Source organism: Cynocephalus volans, chromosome 4 (assembly GCF_027409185.1).
Source record: "Cynocephalus volans isolate mCynVol1 chromosome 4, mCynVol1.pri, whole genome shotgun sequence".
NCBI classification, from domain to species: domain Eukaryota; kingdom Metazoa; phylum Chordata; class Mammalia; order Dermoptera; family Cynocephalidae; genus Cynocephalus; species Cynocephalus volans.
This window is the reverse complement of record NC_084463.1, coordinates 146,783,062-146,798,435: the sequence shown is the minus strand read 5'-3', so window position 1 is coordinate 146,798,435 and position 15,374 is coordinate 146,783,062. Positions and strand designations below refer to the sequence as shown.

General features: G+C 35.4%; 1 protein-coding gene across 1 annotated transcript; it reads right to left on the bottom strand.

Annotated features, from left to right (window-relative positions):
- Window positions 1-13,800: 13,800 nt before the first annotated feature.
- LOC134375136 (olfactory receptor 4A5-like) lies at window positions 13,801-14,712 on the bottom strand. Its single transcript, XM_063093323.1, has one exon. It carries the CDS (start codon window positions 14,710-14,712, stop codon window positions 13,801-13,803), a length of 912 nt encoding a protein of 303 aa, XP_062949393.1.
- Between the last annotated feature and the right edge of the window lie 662 nt (window positions 14,713-15,374).

The window sequence follows — 15,374 nt, the reverse complement described above, 5'->3', positions numbered from 1 at the left end:
TGGAGGAAGCCATACGAAATTGGCAACCACAGCAACATCCTAGTTAGTCATTAGTCTCAAACCGGTGAACTGTGAAACCCCCGGCCACAATGAATAAACACCAAAAAAAAAAATACCAGAAATACAAAAAATCAAGAAAGTACACCACCAAAAGTTAATAAATCTCAAACTCTAGATCCTATAGAACAAGAAGCCCTTGAAATGACTGACAAGGAATTTCAAGTGATAATTCTAAGGAAACTGAATGAGATACAAGAAAACTCAGCTAGACATCATGATGAAATGAGGAAAAGCATACAGGATCTGAAAGAGGAAATGTACAAGGAAATCAATGTCCTGAAAAAAAATGTAGCAGAACTTGCTGAACTGAAGAAGTTATTCAGCGAAATAAAAAACACGAAGGAGAATTTAACCAGCAGGCTTGTCGAAGTTGAAGAGAGAACCTCTGAACTTGAAGATGGGCTGCTTGAAATAACACAAGCACACAAAAAGAAAGAAAAAAGAATCAAGGACATTGAAGAAAATCTGAGAGAGATATCAGACAACCTTAAGCGCTCAAATATCCGAGTCATGGGTATTCCAGAAGGGGAGGAAAATGGAGATTCCATTGAAAACATATTCAACAAAATAGTGGCAGAAAACTTCCCAGGTATAGGAAAAATCACAGATCTTCAGATCCAGGAAGCTCAACGATCTCCAAACGTATTCAACCCAAAAAGGCCTTCTCCAAGACATGTCATAGACAAATTGGCAAAACTCAGAGACAAAGAGAGAATCTTAAAAGCTGCAAGAGAGAAGCGTCAAATCACCTATAAGGGAGCCCCAATCAGGCTAACATCAGACTTTTCATCACAAATCCTAAAAGCTGGAAAGGAATGGGAAGATATATTCAAAATACTAAAAGACAAAGATTGCCAGTCAAGAATACTCTACCCTGCAAGGCTATCTTTCCGAAATGAAGGGCAAATAGTATATTTCTCAGACAAACAAAAACTGCGAGAGTTCACTAACACATGACCACCCTTACAAGAAATCCTCAAGGGAGTACTAGGTTTGGTTCCTGAAAAATAACTACCACTGCCATAAAAACCCAAGAAAAATCAAAACCCACTAGTATAATAAATATGGCATTCATGAAGAGAAAACAAGCAAACAAAAACGCTATCTACAACCTAAGGAACCAACAAACACAGAAACCAAACAGTAAATCAGAAAGCAAGGAAGAAAAGACACCTAAGACGACCAAACAACCAATAAAGTGCTAGGAATAAATCAACACCTTTCAATAACAACTCTTAATGTTAAAGGCTTAAATTCCCCAATCAAAAGACACAGACTGGATGACTGGATCAAAAAGGAGGACCCAAGTATATGCTGCCTACAAGAGACCCACCTCACCCATAAAGATTCACAAAGACTAAGAGTGAAAGGATGGAAAAAGATTTACCATTCAAACAGAAAAGAAAAAAGAGCTGGAGTAGCTATTCTTATAGCTGACAAAATAGACTTTAAACTAAAAACCATAAAAAGAGACAATGAGGGACACTACTTAATGATAAAAGGACTGATCCATCAAGAAGACATAACAATCATAAATATGTATGCACCCAATGTTGGAGCAGCCAGATTTATAAAACAAACTCTATTAGACCTAAAGAAGGAAATAGACACTAATACCATAATAGCAGGGGACCTGAACACCCCACTGTCAATATTAGACAGATCATCTAGGCAAAGAATCAGTAGAGAAACATGAGATCTAAACAAGACTCTAGACCAATTGGAAGTGGCAGATATCTACAGAACAATCCATCCAACAACCTCAGAATATTCATTATTCTCATCAGCACATGGATCATTCTCCAGGATAGATCAAATATTAGGTCACAAATCAAGTCTCAATAAATTCAAAAAAATTGCAATTATCCCATGTATTTTCTCAGACCACAATGGATTAAAACTAGAAATTAATAACAAATGAAACTCTGGAAACTATACAAACACATGGAAATTAAACAGCATTCTACTTAATGACATATGGGTCCAAGAAGAAATCAAGCAGGAAATCAAAAAATTTATTGAAACTAATGAAAACAGTGATACTTCATACCAAAACCTGTGGGATACTGCAAAAGCAGTATTAAGGGGGAAATTTATTGCATTAAATGCTCACTTCAGAAGAATGGGAAGATGGGAAGTGAACAACCTAACACTTCACCTTAAAGATCTAGTAAAACAAGAACAACCCAAACCTAAAGCTAGCAGACAGAAAGAAATCATTAAGATCAGAGCAGAACTTAATGAAATTGAAACCCAAAAAACAATTCAAAAGATCAATGAATCAAAAAGTTGGTTTTTTGAAAGATAAATAAAATTGACAAACCATTAGCATGGCTAACAAAAAAAAGAAGAGAGAAGACTCAAATAACAAAAATTAGAAATGAAAAAGGCGATATTACAACTGATTCATCTGAAATACAAGGAATCATTCGAGACTACTATAAACAACTATACGCCAACAAATTTGAAAATCTGGACGAAATGGATAAATTTCTGGACACACACAAGCTCCCAAGACTGAACCATGAAGACGTAGAAAATTTGAACAGACCAATAATAATAAAGGAGATTGAAGCTGTTATCAGAAGGCTCCCAACAAAGAAAAGCCCAGGACCGGATGGATTCACAGCAGAATTTTACCAAACATTCAAAGAGGAATTGACACTGATTCTTTACAAACTATTCCAAAAGATTGAAACGGACGCAAATCTCCCAAACTCATTCTATGAAGCAAACATCATCCTGATACCAAAACCAGGTAAAGATATAACCAAAAAAGAAAACTACAGGCCGATATCCTTGATGAATATAGATGCAAAAATCCTCACTAAAATACTAGCAAACAGAATACAGCAACACATACGAAAAATTATTCATCACGATCAAGTGGGATTCATCCCAGGGATGCAAGGTTGGTTCAACATACGCAAATCAATAAATGTGATACACCATATTAACAAACTCAGACACAAGGACCATATGATCATCTCTATAGATGCTAAAAAAGCATTTGATAAAGTTCAGCACTCATTCATGACAAAGACCCTCTATAAGTTAGGTGTAGAGGGAAAGTATCTCAACATAATTAAAGCCATATATGCCAAACCCACTGCCAATATCATCCTGAATGGGGAAAAGCTGAAAGCTTTTCCTTTAAGAACAGGAACTATACAAGGATGCCCACTCTCACCACTCCTATTCAACATAGTGTTGGAAGGACTAGCCAAAGCAATCAGAGAAGAGAAGGAAATAAAGGGCATCCAGATTAGAAAAGATGATGTCAAACTGTCCCTGTTTGCAGATGACATGATCCTATATATTGAACAGCCTAAAACCTCTACAAAAAACAGTTGGAATTGATAAATGATTTCAGCATAGTAGCAGGATACAAAATCAACACACAAAAATCAGTAGCATTTCTTTTCTCCAATAGTGAACATGCAGAACGAGAAATCAAGAAAGCCTGCCCATTTACAATAGCCACCAAAAAAATAAAATACTTAGGAATTGAGTTAACCAAGGAGGTGAAAAATCTCTATAATGAGAACTACAAACCACTGCTGAGAGAAATTAGAGAGGATACAAGAAGATGGAAAGATATCCCATGCTCTTGGATTGGAAGAATCAACATAGTGAAAATGTCCATACTGCCCAAAGTGATATACAAATTCAATGCAATCCCCATCAAAATTCCAAAGACATTTTTCTCAGAAATGGAAAAAACATTCCAGACATTTATATGGAACAATAAAAGACCATGCATAGCCAAAGCAATGCTGAGCAAAAAAAATAAAGCTGGAGGCATAACACTACCTGACTTTAAGCTATACTACAAAGCTATAATAACCAAAACAGTATGGTACTGGCATAAAAACACTCACACTGATCAATGGAATAGAATATAGAATCCAGAAATCAACCCACACACTTACTGCCATCTGATCTTTGACAAAGGCACCAAGCCTATTCACTGGGGAAGGGACTGCCTCTTCAGCAAATGGTGCTGGAATAACTGGATATCCATATGCAGGAGAATGAAACTAGATCCGTACCTCTCACCGTATACTAAAATCAACTCAAAATGGATTAAGGATTTAAATATACACCCTGAAACAATAAAACTCCTTAAAGAAAACATAGGAGAAACACTTCAGGAAATAGGACTGGGCACAGACTTCATGAATACAACGCCAAAAGCACAGGCAACCAAAGGAAAAATAAACAAATGGAATTATATCAAACTTAAAAGCTTCTGCACAGCAAAAGAAACAATTAACAGAGTTAAAAGACAACCAACAGAGTGGGAGAAAATATTTGCAAAATATACATCTGACAAAGGATTAATATCCAGAATATATAAGGAACTCAAACAACTTTACAAGAAGAAAACAAACAACTCAATTAAAAAATGGGCAAAAGAGCTAAGTAGGCATTTCTCTAAGGAAGATATACAAATGGCCAACAGACATATGGAAAAATGCTCAGCATCACTCAGCATCCGGGAAATGCAAATCAAAACCACACTGAGATACCATCTAACCCCAGTTAGGATGGCTAAAATCCAAAAGACTATGAACGATAAATGCTGGCGAGGTTGCAGAGAAAAAGGAACTCTCATACATTGTTGGTGGGACTGCAAAATGGTGCAGCCTCTATGGAAAATGGTATGGAGGTTCCTTAAACAATTGCAGATAGATCTACCATACGACCCAGCTATCCCACTGTTGGGAATATACCCAGAGGAATGGAAATCATCAAGTCGAATGTATACCTGTTCCCCAATGTTCATCGCAGCACTCTTTACAATAGCCAAGAGTTGGAACCAGCCCAAATGTCCATCATCAGATGAGTGGATACGGAAAATGTGGTACATCTACACAGTGGAATACTACTCAGCTATAAAAACAAATGAAATACTGCCATTTGCAACAACATGGATGGACCTTGAGAGAATTATGTTAAGTGAAACAAGTCAGGCACAGAAAGAGAAATACCACATGTTCTCATTTATTGGAGGGAGCTAAAAATTAATATATAAATTCACACACACACACACACACACACACACAAATTACGGGGGGGGAAGAAGATATAACAACCACAATTACTTGAAGTTGATATGACAAGCAAACAGAAAGGACATTGTTGTGGGGGAGGGGGTAGGGAGGGAGGTTTTGGTGATGGGGAGCAATAATCAGCCACAATGTATATCGACAAAATAAAAAATAAATAAATAAATTTTAAAAATTTAAAAAAATAAAAAAACAAAGGAAAGATATCCCATGCTCCTGGATCAGAAGAATTAAGATTGTGAAAATACCCATAAAACCCAAAGTGATCTACAGATTCAATGTAATCCCCAACAGAATTCCAGTGACATTTTTCTCAGAAATGGAAAAAACTATCCAGACATTTCTATTGGATAACAAAGGACCATGCATAGCCAACACAATCCTGGGCAAAAAAACAAAGCTGGAGGCATAACACTATCTGACTTTAAACTAGACTAAAAAGCTGTAATAACCAAAACAAAATGGTACTGGAATAAAAGCAGACACATGGATCAATGAAATAGAATAGAGAACCCAGAAATCAACCCATACACTGACAGTCATCTGATCTTTGACCAAGGCACCAAGTCTACACACTGGGGATGAGACTGACTCTTCAGCAAATGGTGGTTGGAAAACTGGATATTCATATGTAGGAGAAGGAAACTAGACCCATACCTCTAACCATATACCAAAATCAAGTCAAAATGGATTAAAGAATTAAATATACATCCTGAAACAATAAAATGAATTTAAAATAACATCGGGGAAACACTCCAAGAAGTAGGAGTGGGTACAGACTTCATGAATATGACCCCAAAAGACAAGTGAACAGATATGATGTAGTTGGCGGGGAGGGGATACAGGAGGAGGAAAGAGAAACAGGGAAAGGGATGTGAAAATCAACTACAATGTCTATTGAGAAATTAATAAATAAATATATAATTAAAAGGAAAAGAAAATTGTAAGGAAACTAAGCCAGGCACAGAAAAAGTAATGCCCCATGTCCTCACTCATAAGTGAGAGCTAACAAATAAAGAAAAAATAGACAGTAAGAGAAAGGAGGGAGGAAGGAAATAATCACAATAATACCTTGAATTTTCAAAAGGAGAGAACAGAACTGTGGTTACTAGAGGTAGGAAAGGGGAAAGGAGAGATGGGTTAGCGAGAAATTGATTAAGAGTCACAAAGAATTATTACATTTTGTAATGATGAATACACTAATTATCCTGATTTTATCATCACATGTTGTACACAGGTATTGATATTCAAATCCATACCCCCAAAATATGTATAATCAATTACATTTCAATTTTTTTAAAAAGAAAAATGTGTACATAGAAATGATTCTATTTTATAAATAGAAATGGTTTACATAAATTCAGGCCCATGAAGGTGCAGAACACACAAGTAATTAGAGCATGGGGCTCTAATTTCCGTATTAACTGCTCCTTTTGCTTCAACCCCTTTCTCTTTCATTTATGCCTAGGGCTTCATGACCAGTAATCTAAGAGAGTTAATAGGTTTCTGTAAAGGTGAAAACATGACTTCTGTGGATGAGTTTACATAGTATGCTGGCTTCAAGCAGAACATTATTGCATCACAGTCCTACGAGGGTAGTCTTAAAAGGGAGCAGTGAAGGAAATAGCCCCAGTGGACATTATTTCTGGAGTTACAACTGGTTGTGAAATTTTCAAAGAAAAGATGCTCTGAGGTATAGATCTACCTCATTCATGGTTTGGCTGGCTTTTCAGGCACTTAGAAAAGAGAAGATTTAAAGTTTCATGTCAAAAAGGTATGAAACTCAAGTCAGTGGATGCATCTATCAGAATGGGCACTATCTGTGAAGATATAGTTGTTCCACATAAATGGCCACCAGACATTAATGAAAAGACTCTGGATAGTCAAGTTAACAAGATAACTCATCTTTAAATGCCAGTCAAGTTTCATGCAAGTCCTCAGTGCTTATTAAATGGGTCCATGCACAAACTGACTCTATTGACAGTTGAGTATTGGGCTCAATAACATGGATTTGTCCTTACCAAGGCTGCTCTGGAAGCCTGTGCAGCACGATGCTGAACTGAATATCAGAAAAGGCAATTGCAGAAAACCCAGTTAAGCACCAGTCACCAGAGAAACAGGCAGATATCTGATGTCAGATTTATTATATGAGACCGAATCAAACACACACAAAAAGCAATGATCTGTTTTCAAAGGTATGAAATTATTCTGTTTATACCACTACTGTACATGGATTCATAAAACCCCTTTTTGTTCATTGCCGTGATATCCCACCCAACATTGCCTCCTAGCCAAGAATTCTCAGTTGCAGTAATGCAATGGGCTCGTTGTCATAAACTTCACTGACCTGACAACTTTTCCCATTATCCAGAACTTTCTGATATGGTAAAATCATGGCTGTTGAAGGATCACAGTGCTACCTGAGAGACAAGAGACAACACAGAAAAATACTGATGTGCCATTCTTCAGGATGTAATATAGTCTTAAGCCTTTAGCAATACCTAAACAAGATCATCTCTCCTGTAATCAGAGTCATCAAGTCTGTGAACTGAATGTAGAGGTTAGAGCGGCCCCTGTCACTATTACACAAAAACAAAATAACCCACTTGAGGTGTTTTATATTCGTGAACTTGAAGGTTTGAGCTTGGTGTGTTTGAAAGCCCTTGTGCCCACAGAATGAATGCTTCTACCGATTAACAGTCATCGCTCATTTATATTTTAATTGGAAACTGTCCCATGGCTAGATTTGGATCCCTATGCTGATGAAACAGGAAGAAAGAAGAGATCACTGTACTGAGCTGAGTACTTGATTTTAATTAACAAAGGAGAATTGGGTTCCTGCACACAAATAAAGGCATAAAAATCTATGTCTGAACCCTCCTATTAGCCCTATGCCTAGGAGAGGACAATGTGAAATTAAGGCAAACTAATAAAATAGAACCATTATAAATTTGCATTCTATGGTAATGAAAGATCAGATAATCAACTGGTTAAAATACTCAGACCTTCTAAGGAACTGGCAGAAATAAAAAGGAATATAAACTGGATGTTTTGAGAGGAAGTTATGATTATTAGCTTAGGTCACATGACAAGCTTTAAATGCTTGGGCTGAAGCAGGTTTTCTTACTGCCTGTGCTCTTGGGGTTTTATTCATAAAGTCTTCCACCAGTCCTACAGCCTGAAATGTTTACCCTGGTTTTTTCTAGGGGTTTTATAGTTTCGGGTCTTATATTTAAGTCTTTAATCTATTTTAAGTTGATTTTGGTATATGGTGGGAGATATGTATCTAGTTTCATTCTTCTACATATGGATGTCCAATTTTCCCAACATCATTTATGGAAGATGCAGTCTTTTCCTCAATATGTGTTCTTGTTGCCTTTGTCAAAAATCAGCTGGCTTTAAGTCTGTAGGTTGATTTCTGGGTTCTTTACTCTGTTTCATTGGCCAGAGTGTCTGCTTTTATGCCAGTACCCTGCTGTTTTGGTTACTATAGCTTTGTAGTATAATTTGAAATCACATAGTGTAATGCCTCATTTTTTTTTCTTTTTTCTTTTTTGGATTTTTGCCCAGGATTGCTTTGGCTATTTAGGATATTTTGTGTTCTGTATTAATTAATTTTAGGATTGTTTTATCTATTTCTGTGAAGAATGTCAACAGTATTTTGATGGGGATTGCATTGACTCTGTAGATCACTTTGGGTTGTATGGACATTTTCATAGTGTTAATTCTTCCAAGCCATGAGCATAGAATTTCTTTCCAGCTTTTTGCATCCTCTTTAATTTCTTTCAGCAGTGATTTGTAGTTCTCATTGTAGAAATCTTTCATCTCCTTGGTTAAATTGATTCCTAGGTATTTTATATTTTGGTGATTACTGTAAATGGACATACTTTCTTCATTACTTTTTCTGCTAGTTTGTTATTAGAGTATAAGAATGCACTGATATTTTCATGTTGATTTTGTATCCTGCAACTTCACTGAAATTGCTTAATGGCTCTAAGAGTTTTTTAGTAGAGTCTTTAGGGTTTTTTAATATATAAGATCATGTCACCTGCAAACAGAGAAAGTTTGACTTCATCTTTTCCAATCTGGAAACACTTTATTTCTTTCTCTTGCATGATTGCTCTGGGTAATATTTCCAATACTATGTTAAATAGGAGTGGTTAGAGTGGGCATCCTTGTCTTTTTCCTGTTCTTAAAGGAAAAGCTTTCAGCTTCTCCCCATGCAGGATGATACTGCCAGTGGGTTTATCATATATGGCTTTTATTGTGTTCAAATACTTTCCTTCTGTACCTACTTTGATAAGAGTCTTTATCATGAAGGGATGTTGAATTTTGTCAAACACTTTTTCTTCATCTATTGAGATAATCATGTAGTTTTGTCCTTGATTTTGTTGATGTGGTATATCACATTTATTGACTTGCATATGTTAAACCATCTTTGCATCTCTGGGATGAATCCCACTTGATCATGGTGTATAATTTTTAGATGTGTTGCTGTACTCTGCTAAAATTTTCTTGAGGATTTTATATATAAGTTTCTTTAGCCCTTTCCCTTTTTTCCTCCTGATACTTCAAATAAGAGCATTGCTGGTTTATATTTCAATATGAATTTGAGGTGTGAGTATGTATAAGTTGAAATCAATTGATGATATGGAAGCTGAATGGATTTTGTATATTCCCTGTGCTCAGGAAAGAGTTTTACTTCCAGGCCAAAAGCCAAAAGTGAATGGCAGGAGCAAAAAGGATAGATTATTATTATTGCTACACTTTTCCACCTTATTCTGGCTCTCGGAAGCTGACCTTACAGAGCATCCACAAAATCAAGTTTCTCCATCAGCTCTTGGTTAGATTAAGCCAATGGGAGGAAATAACAGGAGATCAGAGAGAAAAAACAGAAAAGACATCAAGATATTTATCACCTGGTACTTTTTCCCATGGCCATGATTTGGAAATGGCTATGACTCTCTAATCAAACTACAGCTCCTGTCAAGTGACCTCCTTGTCTTCAGCTACAGCTCATACTGTGTTATGAAAAAATAAGTCTCCTATTCTTGCCCCTTCAGAGCTAAGGAATTTCATGACCCCACTGTTAATAACTCCAGGTACTTCACCATAAAAACAGACACATAGACCAATAGAACAGAATAGAGATCCCAGAAAAAAAATCCACTCATGCAATCTGTGGATTCTTAAAAGTGGCAAAGGTACACACAATGGAGAAGAACAGTCTCTACAAAAAATGGTTGTCCCAAGACAACTGCATATCCACATGCAGAAGAATGAAATTAGATCCTTATCTCACACTATATGCAAAAGTAAACACAAAATGGATTAAAGATTCAAATATGACACCTGAAACTATAAAACAATTAGAAGAAAACATAGGATAAAAATTCCATGACATTGGTGTGAGCAATAATTTTTTGGAAATAAACCTAAAAGCACAGGTAACAAAAATAAAGAATAGGCAAATGGGATTACATCAATTAAAAAGCTTCTGCACTGCCCAGAAAACAATCTACAGAATGAAGACACAACCTAGAAATGTGAAGAAAAATACTCAAAATTATTAACCATCAGAGAAATGCAAATTAAAAACATAAGATATCACCTCATACCTGTTAGAATGGCTATTACCAAAAAGATGAAATATAACAAGTGTTGGTGAGGATGTGGAGAAAAGGGAATGCTTGCACACTGTTGGTGGAATGTAAATTAGTATAGCCATTATAGAAAACTGTATGGAGGATCCTCATAAAATTAAAAGTGGGACTAACATATGATCCAGCAATCCCACTGCTGAGTATATATCCAAAGAAAATGAAACCAGTGTCTCAGAGAAATATCTGAACTCTTACGGTCACTGCAGCGTTATTCACAATAGCCAAGATATGGAATCAACTGAAGTGTCCATCAATGGATGAATGGATAAGGAAAATGTGGTATATGTGCACAATGGAATACCATTCAGACATTAAAAAGGAAAGCCTGTCATTTGTGGAAGCATGCATGGACCTGGAGGACATCATATTAAGTGAAATAAACCAGACACAGAAAAATAAATGCCATATGACCTCGCATATGTGAATCTAAAAATGTTGAACTCATAGCAGTAGAGAGTATAACGTTGGTTACCAAGGGCTGACAGCAGGGCTGTTGAGAAGATGTTAGAAAGGAGGAATAAGTTCAAGAGATCAATTGTGTATATGGTGATTATGGTGACAGTAGTTAACATACCAGTAATAACAATGTGTTGCATTCTTGAAAGTTCCTATGAAAGTAGATTTTAAGTGTTCTCACCGCAAAAAATGTGTGAGATATTGCTTATGTTAATTAGCTCAATTTATCTATTCCACAATACATACATATTTTAAAATATGTTGTACATGATGAACATATACCATTTTTGTCAAATAAAAAAGTACGATTTCAAAAACTAAAAAATTTTTAATGAAGTTGATTTTTATCAAAGGAAAAATATACACTTTGCAATACATATAAACAATAAAGAATTAGAATACAAGATGCTTAAAGGACTCCAACTAATTAATAATAATGGAAAAACAAAAAGTAGAAAAACTGATAAAAGACATAGATACACATTATACAGAATATTGGCAAACTGGATGTCTAATAAACATATGAATATATGCCCAACTTTATTAGCAATAAAGATCGCAAATTAAAACCACCATGAACTCACAGTGTTATACCTATTATATTAGCAAAAATATCAAACATCTCACAATTTCAGCTGTCGGTAAGGATGTAGCATAATGGAACTGTTATGCAATTCTGATAACTTACAATACATCATTATAGGAAACATGCAATCGTCTATAAAAGTGAACATATAAACATTCTACTTAACACAAAAGAATTTCTTTCAGCATGTTCAAAGCAGCACTATGTGTAATATACAACACTGAAAATAACTCAAATGGCCATTGACTGAATGGACAGATAACTTGTGGTATATTTGCATATGAAATAAAATGCAGCGTGGGAAATGATGAAATGAAAGTGGCATACAACAAGATGATTAAATCTTAGAAAGTTAACATTGGATAAAAGTAAAATTAAGAAAACCATGTACTATATAACACTAAGAAAAGTAAGGAATAAGAAAATTTAAACAATATACTTTAAGGATATGCACATATGTAGTTAACCAATTTTTAATTATTATTAACAAAATGTTTTGCATTTAGCAGTGGGAAAGAGGGAAGTGGAGCTGGGCTAGTGAGAAACTGGTTAATGAACACAGGGAATAATTATGTTTTGTAATGGTGAATATGCTAATTATCCTGATTTGATCATCACACTGCATACACAGGTATTGATACTCAACTCTGTACCAAAAAAAATGTTTAATCAATTATTTTTCAATTAAAAAAGTTTAGCCTTGGAATTACCTCTGGGGAGAGACAGAGGTATGGCATCAGGGAGGTAACACAGATATTTTCAATGACATTGATAATATTCTAGCGAAAAAGTTATAAAATTTATGAATAAATTGCACATATTACTGGAAATGCATGAAAAATTACATAAACTTTTTAAATAACAAAAGATCTAAAATATTTTTTCAGTTAGAAAAGTAAACTCTTAAAACATAGATGATGTTCCCTATTACAATGAAAGCAATTCTGTGTATCTTCCTGGTTTATGATGTTTTAGGATAGCTGAAAACTGACAAAAACTTTTATTTTTACGTAAAATTGAAAAACAAAACTTTATTTATACCACAACAAATCACTTTTAAGTCTATATGTATTTAAGTTGAATGTAAATTTTAGAGAACACAATACTCTTGCAAAATTCCACATTTCTTTGCTCATATTTTCAGCATCATGAAGACAAAATAAGAAGCTTTACCTATTATATGAGGAATAGTGAAAATGTACATGATAACTAGTGAGGAAAATCATTAAAATATGCTTATTTCTTGAATTAGTATAGTATGGTTTTAAAAACCAAAGTAAACTATCTTTCCTGTAATCAAGAACTAAAATCTGTTTTTATTATCAACTACACCCCATCTAGCAAAATGTTCACTGATGGTAGATTTAACTAAACACCTTATCATGTGCCATCAAAATATCCTGAAATGAATATGCATAGACAGTAGCCTGAGGATTGGAAGGAATGTTAACATAAAATGCATAATGCAGCTGTAGAATGCTGCCATGCTTCTACAATAAAAACTATTACAATTTTAAAAGCCACACTTTCAGACACAGAAATGATTCCAAGTATTTCTCAAATTGCTTTCCCATGAATTGGGGTGACAATAAATTTTCAAAAGTAGCTTGTTTTTCCTCTTTTGAAAAGAATAAACCACTTTCTTCTAAGTTCCATTGAAATATAAACCAAGAAAACTAAAGTTACAAGTTGAGGTTAGTTTTACTTTTACTTGTAATAGAACAAATACCTCTGCCTTTTATTCATTCTCCACAATTTCTCTACTAGACTTATTATAAACTAAGTGATAATTTATTCCCCATTTTTGATGTTTTGATGGCTTTGTATAAATAAAATGAAGCATCCCTAGAGAATCCATTGAATTGACTAAATCACTCATTCTTAGACTTTACCACCTTTTTGTTGTTTTAGAACTAGTAACAAACCTGCTCAATGTGGGAAACATTCGTATTCTTCTTAGAATTCACTGTTTCCAGCAGAGTTTTTCCATAGCATTTCTCATCTCTGAATTTCTCAGGGTATATATTAAAGGATTCAACATGGGAGTGATAACCGTATAAAACACAGTCATGGATTTATCAATGGGAAAGTTGGAAACGGGTCTGACATACATGAAAATACAAGGAACAAAAAAGAGGACAACCACTGTGAGGTGAGAGCTGCAGGTGGACAGGGCTTTGCGCCTCCCTTCCTGACTGTAAGTTTGAAGGGAGTTTAGGATGACACCATAGGAGATTAGTAGAAGGATAAAGACGACCACACAGATTGCTCCACCATTGGCCACTACAGTGAGGCCAATAACAGAAGTGTCAGTGCACGCAAGTTCCAATAATGGGTATATGTCACAGGCAAAGTGGTCAATGACATTGGGGCCACAGAAGGAAAGATTGTACACAGAGGCAAGTTGAGCCACAGAGTGCACAAAACCTCCAACCCAGGCCACCACCAACAGCAGGATGCACACCTGTCGACTCATGATGGTCAAGTAGTGCAGTGGCTTACAGATGGCCACATAGCGATCATAGGCCATCACTACCAGAAGGAAGACCTCAGAACCCCCATATAAGTGCCCTGTGAAGATCTGGCCCATGCAAGCTGGGAAGGAAATAGTCTTTTTAACACAGAGGAAGTCTATAATCAATTTAGGTGAAATGGCAGTGGAATAAACAGCATCCATGAGTGACGGACAAGCAAGGAAGAAGTACATTGGGGAGTCCAAGGAGGGACTGGCAATAACAGTCACCACGATGAGCAAGTTGCCCAAAATCGTTACAATGTATATGAGTAAAAACAGGACAAATAATGTTTTTTGTACCTCAGGATTCTGAGTGAGACCCAGGAGGACAAATTCTGTGACATTGTTTCTCTGTCCCATTTATTCCTCTGGAAGGCTTGTATCAGAAATGAGAGCTCAGAATAGAAAGACCTGTAATGAAATTGACAATAGAACTGTGAGTACATCCATTATATCACGGAGCACACCTTCATGGCTATTTCTTCCACATTCACTTACACACAAACATTCTATTAAGCTACTCTTCCAAAGAGCCCAATACATCTTCCCTAGACAACTGTATTTCTCCTCATATAATTTTGTTGGGTACATGATTAAAAGCTTCTGTCTTCAAGTCTTAGATGATATTCTAAACAAAAGAGTAATTGAAGGCCCAACAGTAATTCTCATATTGAATAACTTCTTATTTGAAAAGTTACTTCTTGGCACAGAATTCAGCAACGATGGACAGGGAAAAGCATCCTGCTTTCAAAAAAACTTGGTCTCTGGTTGTGCTATAAACCCTAAATAAGTAAATTAGCAGAGATTTGATCCTTTAAGTTTCTAGTATTTGTGCTGAGTAACTAAAATATGATCTGTATAGAAACAGAAATAACAGTTCTTCTGAAATTTTCACTCAATATTATGGCATTCCACTATTAAACATTCAGTTCTTCATGTTTCAAAGGATTCTTAGTCTTCATGAATCTCTCAAAAAGTTCAAGAGACTAGAATTTTTACTGTGTGAAATAACTGCAAAATTC

Coding starts and splice junctions, on each gene's coding strand:
- LOC134375136 (XM_063093323.1), bottom strand. CDS start 14,712: ATGGGACAGAGAAACAATGTCACAGAATTTGTCCTCCTGGGTCTCACT.